The sequence below is a fragment of the Oncorhynchus kisutch genome, linkage group LG3, assembly GCF_002021735.2.
Source record: "Oncorhynchus kisutch isolate 150728-3 linkage group LG3, Okis_V2, whole genome shotgun sequence".
NCBI lineage: Eukaryota > Metazoa > Chordata > Actinopteri > Salmoniformes > Salmonidae > Oncorhynchus > Oncorhynchus kisutch.
In genome coordinates this window covers 32,289,786-32,303,796 of record NC_034176.2, presented here as the reverse complement: position 1 = coordinate 32,303,796, position 14,011 = coordinate 32,289,786, and the positions used below count along the sequence as shown (strand labels likewise).

General features: G+C 45.3%; 1 protein-coding gene across 2 annotated transcripts; it reads right to left on the bottom strand.

The window, feature by feature from the left end:
* Positions 1-309: 309 nt before the first annotated feature.
* Positions 310-8,000, bottom strand: fancg (FA complementation group G). 2 transcript variants are annotated; one of them, XM_020473063.2, is made up of 13 exons: positions 7,784-8,000; positions 4,725-4,824; positions 4,433-4,558; positions 4,158-4,333; positions 3,846-3,981; positions 3,620-3,750; positions 3,393-3,539; positions 3,155-3,312; positions 2,639-3,025; positions 1,491-1,531; positions 1,263-1,406; positions 1,061-1,175; positions 310-901 (listed from the first exon to the last, which is right to left on the bottom strand). In XM_020473063.2, exons 1-13 carry the CDS (start codon positions 7,856-7,858, stop codon positions 799-801), a joined length of 1,839 nt encoding a protein of 612 aa, XP_020328652.1. In that variant the 5' UTR covers positions 7,859-8,000; the 3' UTR covers positions 310-798. The 2 variants fall into 2 exon arrangements, with proteins under 2 accessions (XP_020328652.1, XP_031660329.1); XM_031804469.1 differs by lacking the exon at positions 7,784-8,000 and having other exon boundaries at positions 4,433-4,485.
* Between the last annotated feature and the right edge of the window lie 6,011 nt (positions 8,001-14,011).

The following is a 14,011-nucleotide window of genomic DNA, read 5'->3' as shown; positions in this document are numbered from 1 at the left end:
GCGTTGAGGTTATGGCGACAAGGCAGATGCACTCGATTTATTGAAACCGATTTAGTGGCATTATCGGTCTATTCTCTGGTCCATATCTCGACTCTGCCTCGGTTTGCTGGGGCGTAAAATAAGTGCAATCCCCCATATCACGCTGACTGTATATAATCACTGTGTTGCTTTATAACATTAGCTCTCTTGATCTAACCTTATAGCACAAGTTCATCCTAATAGCATAACAGAGAGACAGTTGTTTTTACCAGTAACAGGAGCTTGCTAAATCTCCCACACTGAACAGTCATTAAAACAATAACTGACACAGAAGAGATAAACCACAATCTTTATGGTGCTGAGTAAATTAAAAATATATATATTTTTTAAACATATTTACAGAAATATGGCAACACCGTATCATATTTGTCATATCACTATAATGTACTACTGACACATTTTTACATAAGTCACTCAGACAGAGCACTGTGGCATTCCCAAAGAGTTGCCTGTCCTATTCCTTCTGTATGCGGAACAGGACAGGCAACTGCCTCGCCAGGCAGTGTGGCTACGGCTCACAGTGGCACAGTTGGTCTACAGAGTTCTAGTCTCGAGTGACCATCCTCCAAAATCTTGGCTGGGCTTCAGAGGTTAACAGAGTTCCAACTCCACTTAATTGGAACTCCATTTCAGCCAGGATATGAACCTCACACTATGTCGGGTGGGTAAAACCAGCTTGTCCCAGGTACAGGGCTTACTAAGCCTTATGAAGACATCCCAGAACTTATGTGGACACGCCAGTGTTTCTGGAGACACACCCTAGCTGTGCTGAGCGTTGATGAACTCCTCCACTCTGCGTTGGAGGTCAGTGAGGTCCAGGGAGGGGCCAGTCTGGGGGTCCAGCAGGTACAGGGGAACACCTCTGGAAGGAGAGAACGCAGACAAACAGAGGGTTAGGATGTGTCTCAAATGACACCTATAACTCTCAATTTTCTACTCATAACAATGTTTTTCTACATGTTTTTCCATTTGTATTGCGAGTAAATCCAGGTGATCATTTGTACCACTGATGTCATCTTACTCTAATGATGGAGCTGTGCTGGAGCTCTGGCTCTTCTCCCAAAAGGCTGCAGCCTCCTGTCTCCTCCCCAGCCTCCACAGCACCTCAGTCAGCCACAGCCCAGCGCTCGCACACCCTGTATGCACACCCAGGGGCTGGATTACAATCATGTATTACTTACTAGATACTAGTCTACATAAAGACAATTTAACCCTGTAGTTGCCTGGTGCAGCCTGCAGGCTGAGCTGTAGGTCTCTCAGGGATTCCCTCTTCTGGTCTCTGTGTGTGAAGCTGATTCCTCTCCCTGCCAGAGCCAGCCCTTTCAGCCTCTGCAGGGTCCTAACACCTAGCTCCTGCTTCACACAGCCTGCAACACAACACACGTCAAGACAAATCAACAAACATACAACATCAATTGACATATGTCCAAGTGGCCAGTCTGAATACTCACCTTTCTGTTTAACAGACACCTTCATCAGCAGGTTGATGCACCTGAAACACAACACACACTCCTTCAGAACTAGAAGACACAGTTTCAGCACTCAGGTGTAAGGACTGATGCTCACCTGGTGGAGTCGGTAACCCGACCAGTCTAATGGGAACTTCTATGTTGATGTGATGCGATGTGAGCTTCACCTGGTGCAGTGTGATGCGATATGAGACTCACCTGGCGCAGTGGGTGAAGTGTGATGCGATATGAGACTCACCTGGCGCAGTGGGTGAAGTGTGATGCGATATGAGACTCACCTGGCGCAGTGGGTGAAGTGTGATGCGATATGAGACTCACCTGGCGCAGTGGGTGCAGTGTGATGCGATATGAGACTCACCTGGTGCAGTGTGATGCGATATGAGACTCACCTGGCGCAGTGGGTGAAGTGTGATGCGATATGAGACTCACCTGGCGCAGTGGGTGCAGTGTGATGCGATATGAGACTCACCTGGCGCAGTGGGTGCAGTGTGATGCGATATGAGACTCACCTGGTGCAGTGTGATGCGATATGAGACTCACCTGGCGCAGTGGGTGCAGTGTGATGCGATATGAGACTCACCTGGTGCAGTGTGATGCGATATGAGACTCACCTGGCGCAGTGGGTGAAGTGTGATGCGATATAAGACTTTTTTGTTGTTGAATTTTACCCTTTTTCTCCCCAATTTCGTGGTATCCAATTATTTTAGTAGCTACTATCTTGTCTCATCGCTACAACTCCCGTACGGGCTCGGGAGAGACGAAGGTTGAAAGTCATGCGTCCTCCGATACACAACCCAACCAAGCCGCACTTTCTTCTTAACACAGCGCGCATCCAACCCGGAAGCCAGCCGCACCAATGTGTCGGAGGAAACACTGTGCACCTGGCAACTTTGGTTAGCCCGGCCCACCACAGGAGTCGCTGGTGCGCGATGAGACAAGGACATCCCTACCGGCCAAGCCCTCCCTAAACCGGACGACGCTAGGCCAATTGTGCGTCGCCCCACGGACCTCCCGGTAGCGGCCGGTTACGACAGAGCCTGGGCACGAACCCAGAGTTTCTGATGGCACAGCTGCAGTACAGCGCCCTTATCCACTGCGCCACCCGGGGAGGCCCGCGATATGAGGCTCACCTGGTGTAGTGGGTGACAGCCTGCTTCCAGTCCTTGAGGTGGGAGTAACAGTGGGCCTGGAGAAGGTAGGCAGCCCCAGACCACAGCACCACACCCAGCCGGTCCTGGCCTAACCCCAGCTTGTCTGGAGACCCAGGCACAGATGCCTCCATGGGCTCCTCCAGCAACAGCCTCTCTGGGAGCAGCTCCAGAGTCATACTGATGACTTCATCACAAAGTGCCAGGCAGTCTGTAGGCCGCTGGGCCGTCAGCAGGGAGGAGCCAGCCTCCAGGTAGAGCTCAGGTAACCTGGGGAGCGAAGGGGCCTCAGAGAACCCCTGAGACAGCTGGTGATCTGACTGAAGAGCAGCTAGGAGGTCCAGGTAGTGCTCTACACCCTCTGACACACTACAACAAAACACACAACCATAGGATAGCACACTACAAGATAAACAACAGCCGTACAAATTCAACCCTCTCAGATCTGAAGACGTTCCTAGGAGGTATGTCGACAATGTTGGCTATCTGGGAACTTGCCTTCCATGGAGCACACACTTCTGAGCCAGACTGTGTAGTACGCTGAGGGGGGAGGGGACAGAAAGCAGGCTGGATAGGGATTGGCCAGGGAGCAGAGAGGCGGGACAGATGATAGGTGGGGCCACAGCAGGCTGGGTGGCAGGTGGCATTATCAGAACCTGGCACAGACACAAGACCCATCACATCTCAGTCAACTACTGCCTCAGACAGATGCCTTTAATCTGTGTGTGTCACTCACTGAGTGTAGCAGACGTAGAGCCTGGATCTCTGCTTGTGTGTTTCCCAACTGCCTGTAGACCAGGATGCTCTGGTGCAGTGCACACACACACCTCACGTCCGTCTCCAACGCCTTCCTATAACACTGCATAGCACTGTGTGGACGACCCTGCACATAAACACATCTCAGTTGTCATCACTCTCTCTCTCACCATGCGTCTGAAGGGCTTGTGAGGTGTGTGTTTTTACCGTGCGGCTGAGGCAGAGGCCTGTGAGAGTGTGTATCTGGGCCAGCAGTTCTCTGGGGGCCAATGGGGAGGGGTCTCTCTGAAGAACAGTCAGGGCCTCTGAACACCGCCCCTCACACAGCAGCTCAGCACCTGCAAAGGTAAGGACAGGTAAGGGTTAAACCTCTCTGACCTTGGACAGGTAAGGGTTAATCTAACCAGCATGGGGAGCTCTGAATGGTTCCGACCTTGAGCGATGACAGTGCAGATGAGAAGGAGGTCTTTTAGATCCCTGGGGTGCACTAGCACCGCTGGCCTGACTGCACTCCTCTCCACAGCCACCTCTACTGCCCCCAGTCCCTCAGAGAGCGATTGCAGCTCTTCCTGCAGACAGGAACCAGAAAAACATGAATATTTGTGATGTGATGTCAGTGTGTAACAGTAAAGAACTATTGTTTCAAGACCTCATTTCTGATTACTTCATCATGACCTAATACGCCAATCCTAGTGTTTTACACACAGAGAAATCCACTAACAGGTTGGTCACACACACACACTACCTGCAGCTCCTGTATGTGCCCCAGTCTGCAGGTAGACAGCCAGAGAGCCCAGCTCAGACAGAGCAGATGCAGAGCACAGGAGCGCAGGGAAGGTGTGGAACCCAGGGACTTTAGAACCATACACCAGAACACTGGGGGGTTGGGAGGTGGACGATCACAACCTACAGCACCGAGAGCTGCAAAAAGTATAGGGGGTGAGGTGAGAGAGATGGGGGAAGAGGGCAAAGATAGATGTGTGTGTTTCCTACCTGTGTGAGTGTGCGTGTGTTTCATACCTCTCTCCAGGCTGTGTGTGAGGAGATGCTCTGCCTCAGTGAGTTGTGTCTGACTGAAGGAGAACAGACAGCAGTTATACACCACTGTCAACTCCAACTGGACATGGGCCGGCACAGCAAGTACACCTGGAGGGGAAGGGAGGTGAGGGGGCGGAAAGGGATGGAGAGGAGTTGAGGGAAGGTGGGGTGGATGGAGAGAGGTGAGGGAGGGGGGGGGTGAGGGGAGACTTATCTGTAGAATACTTTTTGGGGGGGTGCTAGCTTAAATTAAATGCCATCTTAGATATTGCACCTTGTATTTTCTGTAATAGTTTGTGACTCTCCACGTAGCACCACTTCAGTAGTGTCAGACCCTGTTCCCGAGTTATTGCGTCTCCTCTGTCACAATGTTTCTGAAAAGACACGTTTGTTAGGGTGTTATCACACTTGGTCCCTTTCAGACAACTTTCGTGAACTCAGTGCTGTTCGCTTAATTTTCTGTGCAGTGTTAATGCTCCAAAGGAACTCAGACCCTTAGAAAAGAGCCCTGTAGCGAACCGAACTGAGACCATCTCCAGAAGTGGTCTGAGTTTGGTACACTTAAATTCCACGGTCCATTTTCCTTTTTCAGGTTTGCATGTTATTATTCCCACACCACACAATAGGCTACTGCAACACCGTTTCTCCTGCCAAATACCCTCACATTGGTGCCACCATCCATTTGGCGACAGATTTTCATGTGAACATAGACAAAATGTGCATAAAAACAATATGCGCATTTTCCTACCAGAGAGGGGTTTCCATCGAATTGACTTGTTGCGGAGAAAAGGCTGTGCGTGATGCCGTAGTGCACATAAACTACCCTTCCGGTTCAATTCCAATGTATCGAATATAAAATACAAGCTAAATGATTTTCCACAAATGTTCAACTCTACTGTTTGCGTTATATACCCCTCTGGTATTGGCAAGTGCGCTCTAGCCAACAGCTTGCAGATACAAAGCTGGTATAGCCCACTACATTAGATTATTTTTGACAAAATAGCGATCATGTCACCAGAATAATACACTCAATATTTATTGGAAAGGAGCACCAAGCTCATCACCCTGTGAAATTACCATAATTTATTTAATCTGTAGCCTAATAAATGAGACGGGTGCATTTGCGACCCGCAATTTGGGGCGTTCCTGCATCTTTATACTTCTATTGGTCATTTTTTAAATTAGAATATTCGGGAGGCGGGGCACTCTAGTACAGTAGGTGCCGTTAATGAAAAATAAAGTTGGAGGTCAGCGATTGTTTGGTAGATAGACAAAAAAAAACTTGGTCGACCAACAGCACACGAGAAACCTGTCTGATTCACGCTTCTCGGAGTGGACTAATCCATTGTGGAGGCTGCGGGAATGGCTCACCAGCAGTACATTTACCGTTAATTCCCAGATACACTCATTTCTATTAAATGGGCTCCCGAGTGACGCAGCGGTCTAAGGCAATGCATCTCAGTGGTAGAGGAGTCACTACAGACTCTGGTTCAATTCCAGGCTGTATCACAACCGGCTGTGATTGGGAGTCCCATAGAGCGGCGGTCAATTGGCACAGCGTCATCCGGGTTTACCGTCATCCGGTAAACTGGCAAAAGAGTTGAGTCTTCATTCAAAGGCAAGGACAATGTGAATACAAAGAACAGTTTTTTACCCCAGAGTTCACTTTAAAGAGGCTATGGAAGCAGTTACACTGAACAAAAATATAAAACGCGACATGCAACATAAGGAAATCAGTCAATTGAAATAAATAAATTAGGCCCTAATCTATGAATTTCACATGACTGGGAATACAGATATGCATCTGTTGGTCACAGATACCTTTAAAAAAAAGATTGTGGCGTGGATTTGAAAACCAGTCAGTATCTGGTGAGACATAACCTTCACATAGAGTTTATCAGGCTGGTTTTTTATTTTAACCTTTATTTAACCAGGCAAGTCAGTTAAGAACAAATTCTTATTTTCAATGAAGGCCTAGGAACAGTGGGTTAACTGCCTTGTTCAGGGGCAGAACGAAAGATTTGTACCTTGTCAGCTCGGGGGTTTGAACTTGGAACCTTCCGGTTACTAGTCCAACGCTCTAACCGCTAGGCTACCCTGCCGCCCCATGTTGAATGTGGCCTGTGGAATGTTGTCCCACACCTCTTCAATGGCTGTGCAAAGTTGCTGGATATTGGCAGGAATTGGAACACGCTGTCATAAACGTAGATCCAGAGCATCCCAAACAGGCTCAATGGGTGACATCTGGTGAGTATTCCGGCCATGGAAGAACTGGGACATTTTCAGCTTCCAGGAATTGTGTATAGATCCTAGTGTCACGGAGCCGTCCATTATCATGCTAAAACAAGAGGTGAAGGCAGCGGATGAATGGCATGAAAATGGGCCTCAGGATATCTCTATGCACCCAAATGCAATCAATAAAATCTAATTGTGTTTGTTGTCCATAGCTTATGCCTGCCTGCCCATACCATAACCCGGTCCTCACCGCCACAATCTGTTCACAACGTTGATATCAGCAAAGACCCTGGTGAGAACGACGAGCATGCAGATGAGCTTCCCTGAGAGAGTTTCTGACAGTTTGTGCTGAAATTCTTTGGTTGTGCAAACCCAGTGTCATCAGCTGTTCAGGTGGCTGGTCTCAGACAACTCTGCTGGTGAAGAAGTCAGATGTGGAAGTCCTGGGCTGGCGTGGTTACACGTGGTCTGTGGTTGTGAGGCCAGTTGGACATACTGCCAAATTCTCTAAAATTACATTGGAGGTAGAGAAATTATCTGGCAACAGTGCTGGTGGACCTTCCTGCAATCAGCATGCCAATTGCACACTCCATTAAAACATCTATGGCATCGTGTTGTGACCAAACTGTACATTTTAGAGCGGCCTTTTATTTTTCCCCAACACAAGGTGCACCTGTGTAATGATCATGCTGTTTAATCAGCTTCTTGATATGCCACACCTGTCAGGTGGATGGATTATCTTGGCAAAGGAGAAATGCTCACTAACAGGGATGTTAGCACCTTTGTGCACAACATTTTTGAAACATCATCTTTTTGTTTCAGCTCATGAAACCAACACTTTACATGTTGCGTTCATATTTTTGTTCAGTATAACGTTAATTAACTGCCAAATTCAATTGATAGAGGGCAACACTTTGTGGTCAAGAAGGGATCCATCATTTGTAGCAAGTTTAGGAGAATTTACGTGACAGGTTGAGAATTAGGAAAAGGGTTAGGGTTAGCTAAAATGTTATATATGAGTATACTTTTGACAAATGTTGGATCCATCTAGACATGACCCTTCTTTTGTTGGCTAGCTAGCTAGCTATAGTAGCTCACCTTCCACTTGTCTACGATAGCGTTATTTTCTTCAGTCCATCTGTCCAGCAAACATGGAGCAGATACGCGAGACATCGTTGTCACACAATCCTTTACAAATATTTCAAAATACAACCGCTCGTGTCTCTTTGTTGTTGTTTCGAACTTTCCCTCTCTGGAGTCAAAGACAGGAAGCTATTTGTCAGCGAAGAATGTTCTGTCCGGCGTATGTCCATGTTGCTCTACCGCCGCCTACTGGATAAAGCAGGCAACACTCTCGATTCCATTCAAAGGGGCTTTAATGGCATGTGAAACATGTTACATTACCAAAGCAAGTGGGGAAAAAACTAAAGTGAGAATAAACTAAAACAACGTAAACAAAAAAGTACAAGTGTACAGTAAACATTGCACTCAAACGTTATCAGCTATGTACAGTGATTTAACCATGTGCAAATAGTTGTGGTGTGAACAGTAGGGGACGATAAGTAAACAGATAATATTGGTTGTGTTTTAATGATGTATGTGCTCCACTGGTTGCACTGTTTCCATGGCAACAGGTCACAAATCTTGCTGCTGGGATTGCACATTGCAGTATTTAGCCTAACATATATGGGAGTATATCAATGTTTGACTTGTTTTCAAATTCTTTGTGGATCTGTGGGAAATATGTGTCTCAAATATGGCCATACCTTTGGCAGGAGGTAAGGAAGTGCAGCTCAAATAAAATTACAATTAAATCAACTTTACACATATTTTTCAGATGTTCTCGCAGGTGCAAATATCAGAACGAGCAATGTCAGAGTCCGGAATATACTGTAAATATATATGTGTGTATAATGGTGTATATAGACTATGGACAGTGTACAGTATGAATAGAAAAGATGTGTACAGCAGTAGATCTTTTTTAATTAGATTTTTATTTAACCTTTATTTAATTAGGCAAGTCAGTTAAGAACAAATTATTATTTACAATGACGGTCTAACCCGGACAACGCTGAGCCAATTGTGCGCCGCCCTATAAGACTCCCAATCACGGCCGGGTGTGATACAGCCTGGAATTGAACCAGGGTCTGTAGTGACACCTCTAGCACTGTGATGCTATATAGGATCAGCCTTGACTAGAATATAGTATATACATATGAAGTATAAAAAATAGTATGTAAACATTATTAAAGTGACCAGTGTTCAATGACTATGTACATAGGGCAGCAGTCTCTAAGGTGCACTGTAGAGTACCGTGTGGTAGCCGGCTAGAACAGTGACTAAGGTTCAGGGCAGGGTACTGGGTGGAAATAGGCCTCGAAATAGAAGCTGTTTTTCAGTCTCTCGGTCTCAGTTTTGACACACCTGCACTGTCTTCTTGGGAACAGGCATGGGTAGGGTGGCTGAGGTCCTTGATGATATTCTTGGCGTTCCTGGGACATCGGGTGCTTTATTACATTCACCCAGTTCAATGTAACATCAATAGGTTTAGGCTACTACATGATACTCAAATTTTCCCTATACCCATTATGAGGTTGCTGTAACCTGGGTTGTTTTAATGTTGCTTCTTGAGAGTTTCAAGTTCCTTGTTGTCCACATCACCAGCAAACTAACATGGTCCAAGCACATCAAGACAGTCATGAAGATGGCACGACAAAGCCTATTCCCCCTCAGGAGACTGAAAAGATTTGGCATGGGTTCTCAGATCCTCATAAGGTTCTACAGCTGCACCATCGAGAGCATCACTGCCTGGTATGGTAACTGCTCGGCCTCCGATGGTAAGGCACAAAGGGTAGTGCGTACGGCCCAGTACATCACTGGGGGAAAGCTTCCTGCCATCCAGGACCTCTATACCAGGCGGTGTCAGAGGAAGGCCCTAAAAATTGTCAGACTCCAGCGACCCTAGTCACAGACTGTCCTCTCAGCTACTGCACGACAAGAGGGACCGGACCGCCATGTCTATGTCCAAGAGGCTTCTAAACAGCTTCTACCCCCAAGCCATAAGACTCCTGAACATCTAATCAAATGGCTACCCCAGACTATTTGCATTGCCCCTCCCCTTTTATGCTGCTGCTACTCTGTGTTTATTATCTATGCATAGTCACTTTAATAACTCTACCTATATGTACATATTACCTCGACTAACCGGTGCCCCTGCACATTGACTCTGTACCGGTACCAGCAGCATACCACCCTGCATACCACTGCTGGTTTGCTTCTGAAGCTAAGCAGGGTTGGTCCTGGTCAGTTCCTGGATGGGAGACCAGATGCTGCTGGAAGTGGTGTTGGAGGGCCAGAAGGAGGCACTCTTTCCTCTGGTTTAAAAAATATATATATATCCCAATTCAGTGATTGGGGACACTGCCCTGTGTAGGGTGCCATCTTTCAGATGGGACATTAAACAGGTGTCTTGACTCTCTGAGGTCCTTAAAGATCCCATGGCACTTATTGTAAGAGTAGGGGTGTTAGCCCCAGTGTCCTGGCTAAATTCCCAATCTGGCCCTCAAACCATCATGGTCACCTAATAATCCCCAGTTTACAATTGGCTCATTCATCCCCTGTAACTATTCCCCAGGTCATTGCTGCAAATGAGAACATGTTCTCAGTCAACTTACCTGCTAAAATAACAGATAAATAAAGCCTCACTATTGTTAGTTTACTGCTGCTCTTTAATTATTTATTTTTTAAATGTATTTTTCTTAAAACTGCATTGTTGGTTAAGGGCTTATAAGTAAACATTTTTATTTTTTTTACCTTTATTTAACTAGGCAAGTCAGTTAAGAACAAATTCTTATTTTCAATGACAGCCTAGGAGCAGTGGGTTAACTGCCTGTTCAGGGGTAGAACCTTGTCAGCTCGGGGATTTGAACTTGCAACCTTCCAGTTACTAGTCCAACACTCTAACAACTAGGCTACCCTGCCGCCCCATTTCACTGTAAGGTCTACCTGTTGTATTCGGCTCATGTGACAAATAAAATTGGATTTGGTTTCACCACACTGTCTGTGTAAATGGACCATTTCATGTGGTCAGTGACGTCTGTCACATTGGTCAGGTATTCTGCTACTGTGTATTCTCTGTTTAGGGCTAGATCGTATTCTCTGTTTAGGGCTAGATCGTACTCTCTGTTTAGGGCTAGATCGTATTCTCTGTTTAGGGCTAGATCGTATTCTCTGTTTAGGGCTAGATCGTATTCTCTGTTTAGGGCTAGATCGTATTCTCTGTTTAGGGCTAGATCGTATTCTCTGTTTAGGGCTAGATCGTATTCTCTGTTTAGGGCTAGATCGTATTCTCTGTTTAGGGCTAGATCGTATTCTCTGTTTAGGGCTAGATCGTATTCTCTGTTTAGGGCTAGATCGTATTCTCTGTTTAGGGCTAGATCGTATTCTCTGTTTAGGGCTAGATCGTATTCTCTATTTAGGGCTAGATCGTATTCTCTGTTTAGGGCTAGATCGTATTCTCTGTTTAGGGCTAGATCGTATTCTCTGTTTAGGGCTAGATCGTATTCTCTGTTTAGGGCTAGATCGTATTCTCTGTTTAGGGCTAGATCGTATTCTCTGTTTAGGGCTAGATCGTATTCTCTGTTTAGGGCTAGATCGTATTCTCTGTTTAGGGCTAGATCGTATTCTCTGTTTAGGGCTAGATCGTACTCTCTGTTTAGGGCTAGATCGTATTCTCTGTTTAGGGCTAGATCGTATTCTCTGTTTAGGGCTAGATCGTATTCTCTGTTTAGGGCTAGATCGTACTCTCTGTTTAGGGCTAGATCGTATTCTCTGTTTAGGGCTAGATCGTATTCTCTGTTTAGGGCTAGATCGTATTCTCTGTTTAGGGCTAGATCGTATTCTCTGTTTAGGGCTAGATCGTATTCTCTGTTTAGGGCTAGATCGTATTCTCTGTTTAGGGCTAGATCGTATTCTCTGTTTAGGGCTAGATCGTATTCTCTGTTTAGGGCTAGATCGTATTCTCTGTTTAGGGCTAGATCGTATTCTCTGTTTAGGGCTAGATCGTATTCTCTGTTTAGGGCTAGATCGTATTCTCTGTTTAGGGCTAGATCGTATTCTCTGTTTAGGGCTAGATCGTATTCTCTGTTTAGGGCTAGATCGTATTCTCTGTTTAGGGCTAGATCGTATTCTCTGTTTAGGGCTAGATCGTATTCTCTGTTTAGGGCTAGATCGTATTCTCTGTTTAGGGCTAGATCGTATTCTCTGTTTAGGGCTAGATCGTATTCTCTGTTTAGGGCTAGATCGTATTCTCTGTTTAGGGCTAGATCGTATTCTCTGTTTAGGGCTAGATCGTATTCTCTGTTTAGGGCTAGATCGTATTCCAGTTTGCTCTTTTTTTTGTTTGTTCTTTCCAGTGTGTTAAACAGTTTTCCTTTTGTTTTCTCATAGTTTGGTTGGGTCAAATTGTGTTGCTGTCCTGAGGCTCTGTGAGTTCTGTTTGTGAACAGAGCCCAGGAACCAGCTGGCTAGGTTCCTCTCTCTGTAAGTGAAGGCTTTGTGGTGGAATGTGTGGGCATCACTTCCCTTTAGGTGGCTGCAGAATTGGTTTTCTGGATTTTGATAATTAGCGAGTATAGTCCCAATTCTGCTCTGCATGCATTGTTGGGGTTTTATGTTTTTGTGAATTATTGGTTGGTGAGTGTACCCCAGACCTCACAACCATAGAGAGTAACTGGTTCTATACCTGATTGAAGTATTTTTTAGACACATCCTAATTGGGATGTAGAGTTTTCTGTTAGTTTTGATGGCATTGAAAGCCCTTCTAGCTTTGTCTCTTAGACCATTTACAGCCTTGTGGAAGTTACCTGTGGTTTTGATTTTTAGGCAGAGGTACAGTTGAAGTTGGAAGTTTAGATATACTTAGGTTGGAGTTATTAAAACTCGTTTTTCAACCACTCTACCCATTTCTTGTTAAAAAACTATAGTTTTGGCAAGTCGGTTAGGACATCTACTTTGTGCATGACAAGTCATTTTTCCAACAATTGTTTACAGACAGATTATTTCACTGTATCACAAATCCAGAAAGTCAGGAGATTACATACACTAAGTTTACTGTGCCTTTAATCAGCTTGGAAAATCCCAGAAAATTATGTAATGGCTTTAGAAGCTTCTGATAGGCTAATTGACATAATTTGATTCAATTGGAGGTGTACCCGTGGATGTAGGCCTACCTTCAAACTCAGTGCCTCTGTGCTTGACATCATGGGAACATCAAAAGAAATCAGCCAAGACCTAAAAATAAATAATTGTAGACCTCCACAAATCTGGTTCATCCTTGGGAGCAATTTCCAAATGCCTGAAGGTACCACGTTCATCTGTACAAACAATAGTACGCAAGTATAAACAACATGGGACCATGCAGCCATCATACCGATCTAGGAGACACGTTCTGTCTCCTAGAGATGAACGTAGTTTGGTGTGAAAAGTGCCAATCAATCCCAGAACAACATCGAAGGACCTTGTGAAGATGCTGGAGGAAACAGGTACAAAATAATCTATATCCACAGTAAAACGAGTCCTATATCGACATAACCTGAAAGGCCACTCAGCAAGGAAGAAGCCACTGCTCCAAAACCACCATAAAAAAGCCAGACTACTGTTTGCAAATGCACACGGGGACAAAGATTGTACTTTTTGGAGAAATGTCCTCTGGTCTAATGAAACAAAATTAGAACTGTTTAGCCATAATGACCATCGTTATGTTTGGAGGAAAAAGGGAGAGGCTTGCAAGCCAAAGAACACCATCCCAACTGTGAATCAGCATCATGTTGGTGGCAGCATCATGTTGTGGGGTGCTTTGCTGCAGGAGGGACTGGTGCACTTCACAAAATAGATGGCATCATGAGGCAAGAAAATTACAGTGCCTTGCGAAAGTATTCAGCCCCCTTGAACTTTGCGACCTTTTGCCACATTTCAGGCTTCAAACATAAAGATATAAAACTGTATTTTTTTGTGAAGAATCAACAACAAGTGGGACACAATCATGAAGTGGAACGACATTTATTGGATATTTCAAACTTTTTTAACAAATCAAAAACTGAAAAATTGGCCGTGCAAAATTATTCAGCCCCTTTACTTTCAGTGCAGCAAACTCTCCCCAGAAGTTCAGTGAGGATCTCTGAATGATCCAATGTTGACCTAAATGACTAATGATGATAAATACAATCCACCTGTGTGTAATCAAGTCTCCGTATAAATGCACCTGCACTGTGATAGTCTCAGAGGTCCGTTAAAAGCCGGATTTGGATACAAAAATATTTCCCAAGC